At 45.7% G+C, this 19466-nt stretch overlaps 1 protein-coding gene across 4 annotated transcripts in view; it reads right to left on the bottom strand.

Annotated features, from left to right (window-relative positions):
• The window catches only part of Lef1 (lymphoid enhancer binding factor 1), a 112904-nt gene extending 94181 nt beyond the window's left edge, over positions 1 to 18723 (bottom strand). For 2 of the 4 annotated variants that reach the window (XM_021195607.1, XM_021195608.1), the window contains exons 1-3: positions 17314 to 18723; positions 15053 to 15119; positions 13203 to 13336 (exon numbers count right to left, since the gene is read on the bottom strand). In XM_021195607.1, the coding sequence (XP_021051266.1) occupies positions 13203 to 13336; positions 15053 to 15119; positions 17314 to 17520 (408 nt within the window). In that variant the 5' untranslated portion in view covers positions 17521 to 18723. The remainder of the gene's footprint in view (positions 1 to 13202; positions 13337 to 15052; positions 15120 to 17313) is intronic. The other 2 variants (XM_029537794.1, XM_021195609.2) reach the window with 2 other exon arrangements.
• Between the last annotated feature and the right edge of the window lie 743 nt (positions 18724 to 19466).

Raw genomic sequence — 19466 nt, 5'->3', positions numbered from 1 at the left:
TGAGGATGTCCAGGATGGGACTTATCCCACTGCCAAGACAGGGCCTTCGGTGAATATGGGATGAAAAATGGAAGCTCTTAAATGGAAGCTCCTGTCCATTCCGCAAGAAAACCTGCCCAACTCCAAGCTGTTGGGTAGGTTCAGGTGTTTCCAGTTACCGTCCCATCCTACTAAGGTCAAAGGACCTTTTCCAGTCCGGCTCTCCTGAGATGAGACGTAAAGAAAGAGCCAAATGAAGGACGGGAGGCATTTCTCTTGTTAAGGACCTAGCTGTCTGCACCATACGGTAGACCTCAATTGTGCAACAGTCAAGAAATGGAGAGACAGCATACATTCTGCATGAAGTAGCTTTGAATCATTTATTCAGAGTACTTGAGGGGATCAGAGGGGGGAACCTGTGCCTATAACGCTGGTATCTGAAGGAGAGGAGGCAGGAAGATGATAAATCTGGGCCCACCTGGTTACGTCCATAAAACGACCCTGTCTTAACATGAGAACAAAAATGAACAAATAAAACCAGTAATTAATTTACAGCGTTAATAGTTACTAAATCGCTGGGTGGTGGTGGCACATGCCATTAATCCCAGCACTTGGGAGGCAGAGGCAGGCGGATTTCTGAGTTCGAGGCCAGCCTGGTCTACAAAGTGAGTTCCAGGACAGCCAGGGCTATACAGAGAAACCCTGTCTCGAAAAAACCAAAAAAAAACCAAAACAACAAAAAAAAAGTTACTAAATCAAGCAAGTTAGGAAATGGTAACCGACACAGACAAAAATTAGTTCTAAATTCATTTTGACATGACTTCATTGAGGCGTTAGTTACAACTAATCAAATCCCCTAACAGCCAAGACAGGAGTTAAAAACAGTCATTAACTAGGTGACATTCAGCACATACTGCTGAGATATGGGTCTCTATTTATTCACATAGGAAAATAAGCACATGGAATTTTGAATAAAAACAAAATGATTAGTAGAGAAGAATCCTATGAGTGTGTGAGTAGCTACTAAGACACAGGTAGACGTAACTGAAACTGTTATGTCTGAATGGCAGAAATCTAGGTACTTTTCTTTAGTTTTCTGTTCTGTTCTGGGTTTCCCCTGACTTTATATATACGTGTGTGTGTGTGTGTGTGTGTGTGTGTGTGTCATTATATATGTGACAAACAGGGAGGAGGAGGGGGAGAGGGGAGGGAGTGGAAAGTGAAGGAAGAGGAGAAATTTCCTTTTGAGAGGAAAAGACTGGTCTTAATAAATAGGTCTTTAAACTGGTCTTTACAAAGGTTTCTTCGCTTCTTAAAGCAACCACTGCTGCAGTGCCTTGAGAACAACCATGGTTCCCATTGCTATTAAATTAAATTCTGTTATTTACCTTAATGTGATGACATCAGAAAACCCAACTGTAACTGCTGGAGGTGAAGTACATCCTACAACACAATCACTGGCTGTGCAAAAAACACTCTTTACAAGAGTTCTGTGTGTAAAGGCCTGGCTCCTATAGGATTCATTTACCAAAGAATCCAAGCATCCTAAAATGTCCGGGCACACAGCTATTTGATTAACTTACTTAGTATTAGTACTGGGGGCCACTTTAGAAGTGAACAATAAAGCTCTCCTTTAAAATAATATGCAAGCCAGGCTGTGGTAGTGCACGCCTTTAATCCCAGCACTTGGGAGGCAGAGGGAAGAGGATTTCTGAGTTCGAGGCCAGCCTGGTCTACAGAGTGAGTTCCAGGACAGCAAAGGCTATACAGAGAAACCCTGTCTCGAAAAAAATACAAAAACAAAAACAAAAATAATAATATGCAAAAGAAAAGTGATATGTGAAATACTCAAGCAACAAATGTTACCGAGGAATTTTCAAAACCAAACAGGGCAATGACATGGTGTGTTGAATGGATCAGATGACAGTCTTCAAACATTCTTAGTATCTCCTAAAGCCATCCCTGACGGCTAGCCATTTACATTATCCCAAAGCACAGTAGTCATTCTCAGTGCTCAAAGTTGTTTACTGGAATTCCTCGCAGGGCCCTTCGTGCAAAGCATTAGATTAAGGGTTGGGACCTGCCTCTAGAGTCAGAAACACTTGTTCCCGGAACCAAGCTTTCCCGCTTGCTGACTTCAGCTCTGCAGACAACCAAATAACCTCTCTGTGCCACAGGCCCTTCATGGGAAACATGGGAGCATTATTACAAGCCCCTCAGTTTTGTAGTGGGGATTGACACAAAGCATGCGCAAAGTTCGCACATTAGCCAGTAGTAAGTGTACTAGCCTACCAATTCTACTTCTTCTGTCATCTGTGGGCAGCGTGCTTATTTCTCATGATCATGCATAAACGGTCAAAGACCAGGAAGCTTCAGAGGTAAGTGAGGTGACTTTGTGAGGTGTCACTAGCTTATATTTAAGGATGGACCAAAAGGATGCTCATAGCACAGGTGTCTTGGCTCTAGATCTCTTTTGTTGCTGTTTTGTTTTGTTTTCTTGACATAAAAATGAAGACATAGGGCTGGAGAGATGGCTCATCAGTTAAGATCACTGACTGCTCTTCCAAAGGTCCTGAGTTCAAATCCCAGCAACCACATCCTTAATGAGATCTGACACCCTCTGGTGCATCTGAAGTCAGCTACAGTATACTCATATACATAAAATAATTCTTTTAAAAAAAATGAAGACATAGAAAATGCCTAAGTAAAAGTCATGAATATATGTCCAACGAACCTACTCCACATTATAAAACCACTATTTAGCTACAACACTCCCCAACTTCTTCCATCTCCTCCCCCGGCTTCTCATCCACCCATGCTGTAACAACTCTCATGGTCACACTTTCCCATATCGTCTTGTTTATCATCACACACCTCTATGAATCATTTCTAGTGATTGACTCACTGTCCTGGATCTCCTTCAGCATCTTCTGGGTACCAGTGGTGATGAGAGTAAAGACAGGGATCAGCCAGCAGTGAGAGCCGAGCCTAGGTCCTATTCATAGTTCATCTATAAGCCAGCTGTGGTTTTCCACTTCTTGACTTGCTCTCTGTGCCTCGGTTCCCTCATCCACTGCCGAGGGTGAGTGCTGAGGCCAGCACTGACTTGCCTTGAGGATGACATGGCCTCGTGTGGATGGGGTGGAGAGCAGCTCTGGCATGGACCACATACTCAAAACTGATGGTGTAACATCAACCTCATGAATATTGTCTAATGGTATGAAAATTCCTAACTAAATTCTTAGCTTTATGATTCAACACAAATCTATACATTTTCTAGAGTTCTCATTTAAATATGGACTGGTATCTGGTATTCATACCTTTTACTCCTGAAGTTTAAAATTCCTAACCTATTCCATTAAACAAACATCTGGTGAACAAACCTGGGCCATGGTGCAGTATAAACACTTGTGGGTAAGACAGAAGGTTAAAACTTGCTCCCTATCCTCAAAGGGCTTCACAATAAAAAAAAAAAAAAATCAACATGGAGATACCTAACTCATACACAGGGGCTCAGAGGACAAGAGTGATTGTTGCTTTTGCGGAGGATTTAAGTTCAGTTCCCAGTACACGAATTGGGTAGCTCACTTTTGCCTATAACTTCCTATAACTTCACCTCTAGGAGGTTCCAACACACACACACACACACACACACACACACACACACACACACACGGGGTGGAGAGCAGCTCTGGCATGGACCACATACTTAAAACTGATGGTGTAACATCAACCTCATGAATATTGTCTAATGGTATGAAAATTCCTAAACCCAATCTTAGCTTACACACATACACAACATGTTCCTGTACATACATACACACACACAAACACATACTAATATTCACATACAAATATTCACATACTTACACACATGCACATAACCTCATAGACACACAGACATGCACAAGATTTTTTTAAAAATTTTTTTAAATGTATGAAGAACCACGAAGATCCAATAGCATTGCACAGGAGAGTAAGGCCTGCCTAGCTGGAAGGGACACAATCAGATGCTTCACGGAGGTGGCACCTTCTACCTGGACCTTTAAGTATGGACAAGAAGATGAGCTGGGTATTTCAGGGACTGAGCCACCAGAACCCAGAGACAAGGATCTGGAGCAAGGTTTAGGATTCACGCCTGGAAAAGTAGCTGTAGGACAGAGAAGCCAGGGGGTGAGGTCTACAGGGCAGAGGTTCCAGACTGCAAGAAGACTTCCAAATGATGCTGAGCAGTGTGGGGTTTACTGTGGGGTTTGCTCTGGGCAAGGTACCCTGGGAGAACGCCATGCAGCCTGACTGCAGGTTAGTAGAGGCGGCAGCACCCGGCAGCACCCTCTGCCTGGGCCATCGGGACTGAATGGTGAGAACCTGAGTTTGTAGGCCTGGGGGCCTGACACGGATTTAAGGGGCCCAAGCCTCACTGCCTTAGTTTAGGAAAGAAAGAAGTCTCAGGGCTGCACAGGAAGGCTTTTTAATTAAAATGTTTTTTTTAATCTTCACTTAAAAAACAAAAACAAAAAACCCAGTTATTTTTAAAAGAAATTTTGAGACCCAGCAGCTTGGTCTGAAACCATTTTTAACCCTTTGGTGCAAATGTGACAATTTATAATGAAAATACACAAGTCTTCACCTAAGGACCCTGCCTGTGCGACCTACCCTCTGTACCTGGGAAAGGAACCTGTAGAGCTACTGACCTAGAGTTGAGCTGCTTCCCTCCTCGGGTCAGGCTTGACTTTAACACAGCAGTCTTAACCCTCACCTCTAATGGGAACAGTAAACCAAGGTATGAGGTAGTGTGTTTAAAGAATATAACTGCTTTCCATTTTCACTATAAAGTATAAAACAGTGATATGTTAGCCTAAAGCAAAAAAGATAAATATTAGGCTAAGGATTTTAATATTTTCATAAAAAATGAGCATACAAACACAGTGAGGGATTTATTCTCTTGATCCTACAGGCAGGCTAACTGGCTTGCCATATGGTGGTGGGTGGGAAGCATTTTTTTTTCCCCTGCTTTTGGTACTTTGGGGTTTTGTTTTGGGTTTCTTTTTTTTTTTTTTGTCTGAGATTTTAATATTTTAAATTTAAAATCTAATGCATCTAAGATAAAATAAAGTTACAGTGCCTTTTCTTTTCCTTTCTTTTTTTTTGTAAATCTCTCTTTAGTACTAGTTAGAAGTCAAGTGATTGCCCTTGCTGTCTAACATCAAGCCATACTGTTATCTCCTACAATTTCTTTTCTATGATCCAAGACATCGGAGCTAGTCTCCGAGGGCAACGTTAGAAAGTGTCTTATTGCAAGAGAGAAACTGCAACTTCCCACACACTCAGTTCCCCCCCCCCCCATACCCAGCTAACCTGTCCCTTGGGCTTGATCTTGTTTTGGGTACCAAGAGAGATAGAAAGACGCAAGCCAGAAGAAAATGTAATGAGAAAAATGTAACCTGTCCCTTGTCTTCATTCTCATGATCTCAAGTTCCTCTCCACGTAATTCTGCAACGGGGGAAAGAAATCCAGAATCTAAAGGGTTAAGAGGGAAACCCCTTCTAACTGAAAATATACTCTCTCCTATGCTGTGCAAGGAAGTACAGGTTATTTGATAACTCCCTATCAAATGTTGGAAGGATATGAGACGTCAGCAAAAATCTGGAAGCCCGTTTCCTTGCAACATCTCATTTCCTTAGAAGGGAGAGGGGTGTTAAGGAGAGAAGGAGGTTCTCCCTACATCCAGGAGAGAAAAGAAAGCCCAAGAAAAACAGCACAAAGAGACGAAGATGCTGCTGAATCCTCAAAACTTGGTAATGTAACTATTTCCCAAAGGTTAGGATAAGTCTTTCCCTCAGGGTCTAGATTCTGAGCCGGCACCACTGCAGGCAGGGAAGAGTCGTGTGTCCGTCCTTTCTCCAGAGCCCCACGGTCCAGCCACACACCTGTGACTGCTGCACAAGTCCTACCAGAAGAGACTCTGGGCTAGGACACAGCACTCGTTCGGGTTTTGGGCCACCAGAACACCCACATGGCCACAGGAAGGCAGGCCAGCCACGTGGGAAGGTGCCATTTTGTAAAGGAGGGGACAAAGGCTGGGGAAGGAGAACTACTTCCAGAAGGGGGCAAAAGACTGCGGACTAGGCCTTGGGTCTTCTGACATCTCTACCCCAAGCCCTAAAAGAAAATACGACATACAGGGCAGGGTTACTGGGCAGATACTTTCAGATTCTACATTTCATAAGAAACTTGGTTTGATAGAAAGCTAGCGTACGAGAAGTATAAAAATAGAGAAGGATGTATACAGTCCCTGTTGACACTTTATTGATTAGGCAAGCTGACTGAGGGCATCTCTTCTGTTCAAGGCTGATGTCACTATCTCAATCCCAGTTGAACTCATGACCAACTCATGATCAACTACCATCATGGTTGACAGTGTTTATGACAAAGCTTAGCAGATTAGGGGATGGAGAGATGGCTGTTCTAGAGGATCCAATTTCTGTCCCTAGCACCTACAAATCAGGTGGCTCAAAAGCATCTGTGACTATAGTTGCAGGGGACCTGATGCCTCCAGTCTCACGTGTGCACACCTGCATGCAGACACACACACTTACACATAATAAAAAATAAAATTTTTTTAAAGGTTAAACTAAAAACCAGAGCAGATTTAACATCTTTTGTTTGGCTCAGAGGCTGACAGTCATTTTTTTCCCAAGTGGGGCATCTCTACAGGCATTCCTCTCATCACATCACAGAGCCTCCCCACATCAGTCGCACCATTTTATCCTTCTCAGGGTTGTGTAGCAACAGCCTCCTCCATTCATTCATATTGCCATCCCGGGTACTGAGTCCAGGGCCACATGCATACTGAACAAGCATCTAGCATGGGCCATTCCCAGCCCTCCTTTCCCTTCTTTTTTGAGACAGGATCTGACAGATTTTTTTCCAGGCTGTCCTGAAACTTGCAAGTTTCCTGCCTCAACCCCTTGAGTAACTTGGATCACAGGCCTTTGCCTCCAGGCCTGGCTTATCATCTCTGCCGAACCAAACTTTATATCATCTCCGTAATTACTTAATGATGGAGATCAAGGTGCGATTTCTGCAAAACTGTCACCAGGTGCCGTAGAGGATCACTGGTGGGTAGAAGAACTCTCAATGACCAGTAATAGAGCTTGAGAGACTCATTGCCTGTAAACAGTCGCAAAAAAAAAAAAAAAAAAAAATTGAAAATGTCTACCTTTAGACTTTCTGTAGCACATCTTCCCTACCTCTAACGGGACGTGGGAGAGGCAGCGCAGATTCTTCCTGCTTCCTGTTGCCTCAGAGAGCCTCCCACAGAGACTATCATTCCCTGTGGAGCTTTGGGATAATACATACAGCAAGTTCATGATTCCAGTGGGCTTAGCCAGAGTGGACATTGTACTTCAATGTTGTCTTTGGGGACCGCACACTCTCCCCTATCACATTGGCTGATGGTTAGAAGGCTTGCCAGAGGCTGAGTTAGCGGTCCCCACTTGCTGCACAGCCTCTGATTCAGAGCCCTGGTTCTCCACCCCTATTCATTTCTTCTAGAGTTTGCTGTTGGGCATTAACTCATTTTTTTTTGAGCTTTGTGCTTCCAAATTTTATATATTGGATTATTTACATCTTTAAAATAATTTGCAAGGTTATAAGGAAAACTATGATTCCTATATTGTGATTTCATTTATTAAAAAAATAAAATCACAATAGGACCAGCATGAGATGACTCAGCAAGTAGAGGCACTTGCTGTGGACACCTGATGACTTGAGTTCAAACCCCGGGGTCTAAAGTGGAAGGAGAGAACAATTAACTCCCCAAAGCTGTCCTCTGACCTCTACACACATGCCCATCGTGACATGCACACACAGGAATTCATTGGTATGCACTAAGCAGACCACCCATACACATGAATAAAATTAAATTAAAAAAATTGAAGTTGTAGTATTTAAAAAGCAACCATGATTTAATGTATGTGTACACACACACACACACACACACACACACACACACACACACACACCTACCTTGCTATGCTTACTCAGGCTGGCCTTGAACTCCTAAACTCAATCTTCCTGCTTCAGCCTTCTAAGTAGCTATGACTACAAGTTGTGACTTCCCACAGACTGGACCAGCTTGTTGCAGTTGCTTATATACTGCTTTAACGAGAACAACTTTTAAATGGATGCCTCCACTGAAAACCAACCTTCAGTCCTATGACAGCATCTTGTGTGCTATGTACCTGGAAATAACATTTGTGTGCTTTTCCTGCTCGCCACAGGCAGCACGGAAATGTTTTATTTTTAATCTCCCAAGTCATTCTCCAAATTCAAAAAAGAACCAATCTGTAAAATCTTGATCTTACCCATAGTATGTAAATGGAGAACAAAGGAATCAGGAAGAAAAATGGAGGGGGGAAGTGGATCTGATTGTTTAAAATTTTTCAGTAAATAAATCCAAAATGGGTGTGCCTACAGAATTAGCAGAATTACTTTTAAAATCTCTACATGCACGTAGAATCCAGCTCTGCTAATCACCCTAAGGTGTGTGCTGAAGACAGCTAGAACAAGGAGGCTGGTGAGAAGAAAGCCAAGCCACGTGGGGGCTGTAAAAAACACTTAAAACACCAAGATTCAGCTGCCCATCACGCCTTTAATCCCAGCACTGGGGAAGCAGAGGTAGTTGTATGTCTGTGAGTTCGAAGCCATATGTAGTAACACCCTGTCTCAAAAAATCAAAACCAGCCAAACGACATCAAAAGATTTGCTCCCAGTCTGTGGTAGGGGTCTTGAGTTATTGAGATTACTATATTAGGGGCTGCCCTCATGTCTTTCTGAAACAAGCAAACAAACAACAACAACAACAAAAAACCCTGCCAGGGTCAATTCAAAAGACATGACTGAGCGAGGGTCGGTGATCAGTGCATACGGCATCGACTGCATCGACTCCTGAGAGTGGCTCCCTGGCACACTACAGTAAGCAAAATCATTAAGAGATCGGAGATGCCTGTGGGAAGGAACGGGGACTGCTCCAAATTCCTGTCAATCACGAGTCTTTCCCTGCGTTGTGGTAATGTCCTGAGGAAGGACCAGACAGAATATCCAGGGACTCTGAAAAGGAATTTCCTCACCCCTTCTCCTGAGAGCCACATGCAAACATTACACAAAATACACTTGAAAAATATATCCTATGCTTGAGGGTAAAGAGGGAAAAGCCCGCATACTTAGCTGCAAGAATTAAACAACTGGGATCAGAAAATTAAAATGAATTTATCAGGAAATCAAATCAGGTAGCTCCTTGCAGCACGAACAGCCTCCCTCCTCAGACTCCTCACATGAGGTGTAAGCCACAGGCATTCTATACCTACCCCTGGGCTACTATCTTTTTATTTTATTTATTTATTTATTTATTTGTTTGTTTGTTTTTAACATTTGTTTCAAAGCCATACAATATTGACATATTGGTATTCAGAAGCTTCGTTCGTGGTTAGGCAAATCTACCTCAGTTCCTTTGTCCCAGAAGTAAACCCTGACAAACATCAAATCGTAGTTGTTTGTAAACTTAACACTAAAGTCAGAGGTGGGAGATCTACTAGACATAGATCTGTTCACTGGAAATTCAAATGTTTATTCCCTAAGAGAAATATACCAGTCAACACAATCAAGCTATTCTAAATAACTAAAAGACTGAATGACTAAAAGCCTATATAACATTTCGACAGCTATTCCCACTTTAAAAACAACAATTTACAAGGCAGCTAAAATGAGGCCATAGACATCTTCCCTCTCCTACCCGCAAGGTCTCTCTGAGGAAGATCACAGAGAACTGGAAAGTTCGAGGTTCTCATGATTCAGAGCTACTGTGGCCAGGGCCCACCGGGCAGCTTCCTGACTCTCCCAGGCCTCAGGAGAGACAGGGAAGGCTTCTCTTGGAAGGTGTTAACCATTTGGGCTGCAGGAGGGGACAAATGGAAGTTTGACACCCAGGGTGATTAACTACAGGATAATCTTACCCTCACGGAGGAACTTCCCTATGTTAAAGCAGCTGAGCTCAGAGCTCTTTCACACCGAGCCAGAACACTGGGCTCTACCACTAAGACTGGGACACAAGGCACTGGGTTTTGGTGTTTGTTGTTCTTATACCTCAGCAATGGCTTTATTTTCAGACATAAGCTTCAGAGAAAGAGAGGTTTGGGAGTATGCTTTTAATAAACTTTCCTGGGGTCCTGGCTCTGAAATATTAACTTCAAGAACTTACACTGACACCAAGCGGGTCGCCATAGCTGCCTTCTTGTTTATTTGAACTAAAAACTCGTATTTTGTTAAGATTCCAGGAGAGACTCGTTCATGAGATAGATACCTGGTATAGATACTCACACTCCCTCTTAAAGGTTCCAGTTCTAAAAGGAGGTCCCAACTAAAATGTCCTCGCAGAATGAAAAAAGGTGGATGGGCGAAGGCAGTTCTCCTGAGTAGGTACCAGGATGTCTGGCCTGGCTGAAAACTGAACCAAAGGCAGATGGTTCTGGGGAGATTTCAGAAGAGGCCTCCCTGTGTGTGCCACTTGGCCACAGCTGGAATCTCAGGACAGCAGTTAGTCACAGAAAGGAGAGGGGCCCTGTTGGTGCCTCACCCTCCCACAGATGTTTCTCCCCGGTTCTCACAAACAGCAGATGCAATAAACCGGGAATTGTTTGTAATGCAAATTCAAGTCACCAGGCTGCTCCTAATCTGAGACTCAAACACAAATGGTCCACCAGTTCCTGACACCCTCTAAGAAAGTCTACCATCACTGATGTCAGTGACACAAACAGTCCTGCCAGGGGACAGAAGGAAGGCGGAAGAGAGAAGTGTGGTTAGACGGAAGAAGCTGAGGCTGCCTTCCGGTTAAAGTGGTTTTGATCTCAGAAACATTACAAACAGCTGTTAGGTATTAAAAACCAAAGATTGTAACTCACTTCAGTTGGACTCTAAAAAAAAAAATTGACATAGCCTTGTGGTTAAAGCTGAAAGGCTTCTGGAATTGTGCAAACTGCAGGGTCTCTCAATAAAACATACCTGACACGAACGCATTTTCACATGGAAGAGGATTCAGCACAGACAACAAAAAAGAGGGGACATGTTCTCTGGACAGAGTCTACACCTAGTGACATTTGCTCAGCCCACAAATTGTCCCTAAGCGATGACTGGTGACTGATTCATGGATGTCAACAGTTCAATACATACATAACAGTAAGTACCTTTCATTCTATTGACATTTCAAAATGGTGCTGAGTTATAAGGTGCATAGGCACGTGTGCATGTGCATGTTTGTGCATACACACACACACCCAGAGGAAAGACCACAGAGACCATAGACAGAGGACTAGCTTAAAGGGGAAAGGCTCATTTTCAGTATTTGTAGGTGCTGTATATAAATACCAGGAAATTATTACACTAATTTCCCAAATTTCTTCTCTGAAGAGAGACGCGCCTGGCCTTCCTGTGGAGTAAGCCACAAGTCAGTACACACTGTACTCACGGATAAAACAAACAGTTCGGGAAGCAATCTTCTGGTACCAGAACTCTAACTTGGTTGGAAAAGACTATTTGTTGACCTTTTAGCCTTTCCGTAGAAACCTGCAACTAACTGTTCCTTATCCAGAGTGCAGCCCACAAAACAAATATAAACACAAACAAATAGACAAAAAAAATCTGCACAGCTACTTTAAAAAAAAAAATCAGATATATTTCTCTATCTGGCTCAACAAGTTCTCTACAAGTTTTAAAACCCAGAAGCACTTTCTGTGCGTGATTGGTGGGGTGTGTGTGTGGGGGTAATCTCTAAACAATAGACTATGATTGCTTTATTAGTTCATCCACAGTTTAGGTAGAAGATCCCTCACTCACACCACACAGGCATTAAATATCATTAAATACTTGAAATGTTTTAAAATAATGGGGGGGGGCATTCCTTGTAACCAAGGTCACAAAAATCTCCAAGATTTGATCCCCCATGAACCCCAGACCAACTAACTGCTTTATGATAGTGAGAAAAAGCATGGTCCCCGCCCGAGTTTAAATACCCACCTGGAATTTGTAGAAAACCTATCACAGTGAGTCTGCAATCGCAAGGCCCACCAACTTCACATGCCTATCATGTAACCATCGAGGGCTCGCTCATACCACTGAGATAAGCCACAAGCTCTCCCTCCTCTTGATGGCCAGCCGTCTCCTGGCCGCCTCTTTGGTGACCCTCCCAGCTCTCAAACTCTGTCTGCCATAAGGCATCCCTGACATCCCTTGCCCCAAGGGTTTCTGAGGGACTTCGCAGCACTGAGATTCACCCCAATTCACCCCAAGAAGTCAGTCAGAGAGACTCATTCCTCTGTGTTCTTACTGGGCTGGGGTGGTGGAGGCGTGGGACTGGGAACAGGCAACTAATTATGACCGCCCCAGCAGCTTCTCCAAAAAGTGGGGGGTACACTGGGTGTGTTCGCCAGCGTGATCACGTGCATGCCCTCTACAAGTTACCATCCACTTGTTCTCAAGACACAGGTGCCATCTTATCCCCCAGTTAAAGAGACATTGCACCAAATACCACACGTGAAGTCTGTGATGTTGTACACGACAGCATAGCCCAGTTGTACGATGCTACAATTTTTTTTTTACAACTTTAAGTAAATAATGAACAAAACAGCAACAACTTTCATTACACGATCTTCAGTTATTTCCCCAGTTGACAACAAAGTGAAAATGGCTCCCCTGTGCCTCCCTTTAAAACAATAGCTAATGTAATGAAGAAAGAAATTTTCAAAAGCCAAAATAACATTCTGAATGTCTAGGTCCAAATGAGCCTCAGCGGTTCTCACTCTAAACAGTTTAGGGGGCTGAAAGCTACCTGGTCCACTTCCCTCCAATCATCAGCACAGAAACACAGAACGTATTAAAAAAAAAAATCATAGCTCTGCCAACTTGGCCCCATTTGATTTCATAACTCGTGAATCTCTACTTCATTCATCTCAGCCAGTCAGCCTAAATCTAAAAATCCAAACGGGAGACATAAAGCCAGTACTGTTCTCAGGCGGCCACTCCTCGCACAGCTCTTATGGAACCATGGGATGACTTAAGACTCATGCAAGGAAGCCATTGGCAGTGTGTTTGGGGAAATAAGCATTCTGTTGAAACACAAATTAATTTGCACGTCTGAGAATAATTGTCAACATCAGCATGTTACTCACTGTCCTTGGGATGGGTGGAGAAAGGGACCCATTTGACATGTACGGGTCGCTGTTCATATTGGGCATCATTATGTAGCCAGAGTAACTGGAGTAGGAGGGTCCCTTGTTGTACAGGCCTCCGTCCGGATGCTTTCCTGGGAGAATCCAAAGGACAATCAGAGATGCTGCATCAGCACTGCTTTTACAGCACACCATTCCTCATCAGAAAATCTGCTGCTGCTAAGACTGCCCAGACTTTACACAAAATATCTGTTTATAAGACACTGTAACTGGACTACTAGGCTCTACTTTAGAATGACAGTATTTACGCTCCTCAATGGCTTTAACAGCAAACCAGATGCTTTAAAAAGCATGTGGTTCAATTTACTTCCACTACTGACTGATGTTTTTACAAAAATAAGTGTTATTCATCTAACCTAATTTGTTCTAATGCTAACAAACTGGACTGAGAAACACAGAAACACAAGGGAACACACACAAACTTAAAAATTGAAATGTTGGTATATGAGGCCATCTACCCCCAATACATATACATATCCACTATACATTGAAGGGTTCTTCTTTTAGGCAAATTCAAAAATTCCTCCTGTGCCTCTGAATTTCTACCAAATGTTAGACTTTTATTGAGGGAGAAAACTGGACCTAGTGTACGATTAAAACCCAAATTTGTAGTGAATTAACCTTTGTTAGTAATAATTCCATCCCTAAATTTACAGTCTATCAAAGAAATGTTCCTTTACTTTTAATTTTCTGCATGCAAGGAACTTATGTACTTTACATTACTGTATTTATTTAAAAATATCACATGTATTTTAAAATACTTTCCTGTATTTACTATGTGGACTTTATTTATTTACTTTAACTTACTATATACAAGTTACTGTATCTGCTTGTTGCCAGAAAGGAAGGCTGATATATGATATAGAGCTTTCCCCTGCCACCTGCTCTACACACTGAATGTACACACACTCCATTCTAGACAGACAGGCCAGTTGTTAAGGAATTGAAGGAGACCAGAAATGCCAACTGATTAAGTGAACCCTATGGTGATCAGATTAAACATGGAATGAGCAGAGAGAGACAGACAGACAGACAGACAGACAGACAGACAGACAGACAGACAGAGACAGAGAGAGACAGAGAGAGGTCTGTGTGTTTGGGAGTATATGTTTGCATGTATGTTTGAACATACGTGTATATGTTTGTATGTTTCTGTGTGTGTGACTTTTTTTAAAGTGTTGACGAGAGTCAACAAAGAGAGAAATGCCTATCATCTGATATATGTAGCTTCTAATAGTTTTTCTATTTTACAAGCTAAGTTACTGACCCTGATATATCTGCCTACACACTGCCTTCCTTCACTGCACTGAGAGCCCACAGGCAGCAACTTGCAAATGAAAAATACTCTTTAGAAACCTCCCTTCTCTAAGAATCTGAAAGCCAATAGAAACCCATAGGCCCAGACTCATGGTTCAATAGAATGTGATATGCACCATGAGAGACAAGCTTTGAATTTCTGGTCATTCTGTTAAAACAGTATGTGGGTAGTCATGCATATCTGATTCCACCCAGCTCAAATAGAAGTATCAAAATAAAACCAGAGCTGGGCGTGGTGGCGCACGCCTTTAATCCCAGCACTTGGGAGGCAGAGGCAGGCGGATTTCTGAGTTCCAGGCCAGCCTGGTCTACAGAGTGAGTTCCAGGACAGCCAGGGCTATACAGAGAAACCCTGTCTCGAAAAACCAAAAAAATAAAAAATAAATTAAAAATAAAAAATAAAGAAATAAAACCAGATATTCACATCGCCTGTGCCCTATGGTAAAAGTGGGGAGAAAGAGAATCTGGCTTACCGTCATCGGGGTGTTCTCTGGCCTTGTCGTGGTAGGGCTCCTGAGAGGACGGGGCTTGTCTGACCACCTAATGGCATGAATAGCCACCCCCAAAAGAAAGAAGATCACCTTAGAGTTTGTAACAGATGAGTCTGCTGTGAATTCAAAGGTAAAGGTTCAGGTAAAACTCATTTGGTTAAAATTAAGGACAAACTAGACTTGAGTCCTGGAAAACATTTTTCCATGTGTATTTTTGAATAATTATTAGGTACTCTAGATCAAAAGTAAGGTGGCCAAAAAAAAAAAAAAAAAAACAAATAAGTGAATTTAGAAATGACGTGTTCTATTCTAAAAACCCGTCAATGCTTGCAGGGTCCCCAGCTTCTAGGATGGCTAACCCTCTTCAGCCTTGGTTTTACTGACAAGGCCTGATTAAAAGGTCACCAGAAACAACATTTTGCAATCGAAAATGAGGTCTGGAAACGTAAACAAAAGAACTACTTTGCAGAGGTCTTAGGGACATTGCCTGAGGAGTCCTAGCTGAAATTGCGTTCACTTACAACCTTCAGGCCCAGTGCTATCAGAGTTGAACTGGTCTGTGGTTAATGGGAGGGAAAATTGAGAGTCGGGTTATAGATATTTAAAAGGTAGCCCAGTTAATATCGGTTTTGGTAAGCACTACCGACCCGACTCAACCACGTGCAAATCAGTGGTCTAAGCCCTTCATCTTCCGGGGCCCTCTGCTCGCCCCACTTCCACTGCGGAAAGATGAACAGTTCAAAGACCCAAACCCGGTAGTTGTTGGTTTCCTAAGCATGGCTTTTCTCCTCAGACTAGAAAACCATAGAAATGACAAGTGGATTGAAATGTGTAAACTGCTTCAGTAGTAAGAAGGAGGATACTCTACGGTAAAACAAATACAAGAAAAAACAAATACAAAAACAAAAAAAAAAAACAAAATACAACCAGAGTTTAGATGGTATTTCAATCCTTCGTCCTTCTAGCACACGGAAACCCCTTTTACCTGACTTTGTCTGCATTCTCGCCCCCTTCCTCTATTTTTTGTAGGACTTTGGGACTAGAGAGGGTCCCTTATATTTTGGAATTAGGCCCCCCAGCCTTCCCAGATGCGTACTCACCCCTGCCATCGGGACAGAGAAGGTAACTCTGAGGTGTTCTTAAAAGCACTCTTTAAACCCAAAATGTCCCCGCCCCCGAAACCACCCTTTCTTTGGGTTGGGGGTGGGGGCAGAAAGCTGCCATTTAAGGAAAAGGCTATACTATCCAAGTTTCTCTGGAAGGAAAAAACGTTGGGGACATCATTCGGGTATCAGAACTTTTCTACTGGATGCCCCCATGAGGTTTCCTCAGCTGCTGAGCCAGAGCGGCCGCTAAGGTGTGGGCTTTGGGGATCTACGCCCATCCGATGCTCGCGCGCGGCCCGGCTCCCCGCTCCCTGGCGCCGGCACCCACGTGTCTCTATTTACTCTACTCGGGTTACCAGCGCCGTCGCCTTCAGCTGGCCCGGAGATCTGATAAAGCGCGTCCCTCCTCCCTAGCCGCCGCCCGGCTTCCGCCGAGGGCTCGCCTTTCTTCTGCAGAGATCCAGGGCCTGATCCCAACCCAACCTAACCCCAAATAAACGCTTTTCTTTCCACTTTAAACGCCGGGGTTGCGGGCGGAAGGACTGCGGTGTCGGTGCCGTTGGCTGGCTCGGATCGGCTCGCCCACGGCTCCCGGCAGCAGCCTCTCCTGCTGTGGGGATCCGGCCCCGCAACGCCCCCGCAGTTAGGGCGCGCGCCCCGGCTCCACGGCGGTTGGGACGGCCCCTTCTGCGAGGCCCACGCCCGCCTCTCCTTCCTCCCGCCTGGGGTTTCGCTCCTTGGAGCCCTCGGTGGTTTAACGCACTTCTGTGCACTGTACCGAGAGAGCTAGCGGATGCACTTTGTTTTCCACCCTATGATAGACTTCGCAGTTGTGTTTAGACATCCCTGTTTTAATGCACCGCGTCCTTCAGAGCCACCGAAACGTCGGAGGACGAAACCGGTCCGGTAAAGGCCAGCGTTTCTTGCCCATTTGCCACCGTTTAGCCATAGAACCACTTGGGATAAAGTTCCCTGCCCGCTGCTCACACACGTGCGCACCGTGGGCTAGGAGGCCGTTATTCCCCACCCAGCCCGCGAGAGACCAGGGCTCAGTGGCCATCGTGGCCACGCGCCCTGCTTGCTAACCCTCCGCGTCCCCGGGATCCGCCACGCCTCTCCGGACAGCTGCCCACTCACCTCATGCCCGTTGCTGGCTGGGATGATTTCGGACTCGTTAACCAAGGATGACTTGATGTCGGCTAAGTCGCCCTCCTCTTCGGGGTGACTGATCTCGGCGAAGATCTTCTCCTTCTGGGGATCGCCTTCGTCCTTGAAGGGGATCATCTCATCGGTGGCGCAGAGTTCCGGGTCCCCCCCGCCGCCGCCTCCGGAAAGTTGGGGCATCCCGACAGCTGTGTAATCTCCGCTCCGCTGCGGGAGCACTCCGAGACAGCAGGAAGGGAGGGTCGATGTGAGGTGGGGGAGTTGGAACACTGAGTGCGGGAGGGCTACGAATGGAAGCGGGGTGGGCAAGCGAGGGGCCCACGGCTGGAGCAACTACAAGAGCCTCTGCGATTGCCGCGCTTTCCCACTTAGAAGAACGCCGGCGCCCGGCCCTGGGGCGAAGGGCACCAGACTGCGAGGGCGGCAGCCGCCGGCGCCTCTGGGAGCGTCTATGCTGCTCCGCGTGCACTAGGCTAGGCTGCCAGGGCTGGGTGGCCACCCCACGCCGCACTCGCTCCTGGGGTCTGTGCTTCGAGGACACCGGTTCCGGAGGGGACACGACTTTCCAAAGTGCAGACGAGGGTCCCGTGGTGCGTCACCGTGCAAAACCTCTCTACGGATTCCTCCGATGCTGATTTCGGTGAATTGGGGTTTGGTTTGGTTTTGTTTTTGAGAAGAGGAGAACTGGGCCAAAAGGCTCCGTTTGTCCCAGCGGAGGTGCGAGGAGAATCAGAAAATACCGAAAAGTCCACTTCCTTCAGAGTAAACAATAAAGAGCCACCCGGGCTGCAGACGTCCGCGTTAGAGCTTCTTTCCTTCCCTTTCGCTTCGGTTTTCCTTCTGGAGGAGCATTTAATCTGCCGGAGGGGGAGGGGGCGGAGGAGGAGGGGAGAAAAAGAGAAGTTTGCCAAGAATAAAGTTTGTGCTGATGAGCGCTGGGAATCGGCGGTGGCTGGCACGGCGAGACTTGGGGAGTCACAGCAGGAGCTTCGGGCCCAAAGGTTCCAGCCCGCAGCTCGGGCCGATACACACACGTATACACACACACACACACACACACACACACACACACACGCAATCACACTCGAGCCCGATCCCTCTTTGTTCCCGGCTCGAGTTTCTGCCTGGCTCGCTGGCGCTGTTACTCGCCTCTCTCCCCGCCTCCCCTCGGTCAAAGCAAAGAGTTGCCGGTGGCCCCTCGGCTCCTCCGGGCAGACCGGCGGAGAACACCCGGAGCGTGGCCGCTTGCAAGGCTCCGGGAGAGTCGGAATGCCAGGGCCCACGAGAGCGCAGCCGGGTCCCTCCGGTGCGCGCTGCCCCGCAGGTGAGCGGTTGCGCCTTCCCACCGCTTCTCCTCGCCGCGCCTAGCCGGCGCTGCAAAGCTATTCACTTGCGTCGCTTCTCCTCCCCCGCCCCTCCCCCGCCTCCTGCTCTCCTTGGCTGCCGGCTGGAGGGGTGGGGAGGAGGGAATCTGCTAGGAGGAGGAGGACGACGACGAGGACGAGGAGGAGGAGATCCCAGTTCTCCCCCTCCAGCCCTAGTTCATTTCCTAGCACCCAAAGGACGAGTCCTAGTTTGGGGGGGGGATGCACCGTGGGGGTGCGTATGTGTTTGTGCCCGCCTGTTCATGCCTGGAGTGGGGGAACATACAACCTGAAGATAGACTGGGTGCTGTGTGTAACCCACCCCAAAGAACAGTGTGGACCATGTGAAAATTGACGAGAAATTACGGGAATGGCTTAACTTCATCATCTGAGCATCTCTTCTTCTCTTGCCGCCCCCCGCCTCCCCCCCGACCTCCCCCCCCCGGCGCCTCACTTCTCGTCCTTTGCCAGTCTCTCTTCAACCTCCTTCCCGCCGCCCACTCTAGCCCCCTCACTCAGGCAAGGGGAGGAAGATGAAAGAGAAAGCCGCCGGCGCTGTGGTCGACACCACGTTGATAGATGCTCTGACAGAGGGAATGAGGCGAGAATTAGGGACTAGGAGAAGGAAAAGGAGAAAATGTAACACATTGCTCACCTAACCAGAGAAAAGAGACTCAGCAAAGGCAAGGAGAAGAGTTGTAGCTCTACTAACCTTAAATCACACACTCTTCGGAGACAAGGGCACACCACCCTAGCGAAAAT

This window comes from Mus pahari, chromosome 4 (assembly GCF_900095145.1).
Source record: "Mus pahari chromosome 4, PAHARI_EIJ_v1.1, whole genome shotgun sequence".
Taxonomy (NCBI): domain Eukaryota; kingdom Metazoa; phylum Chordata; class Mammalia; order Rodentia; family Muridae; genus Mus; species Mus pahari.
The sequence above is the reverse complement of the archived record's forward strand: the minus strand, read 5'-3'. Positions and strand labels throughout refer to the sequence as shown.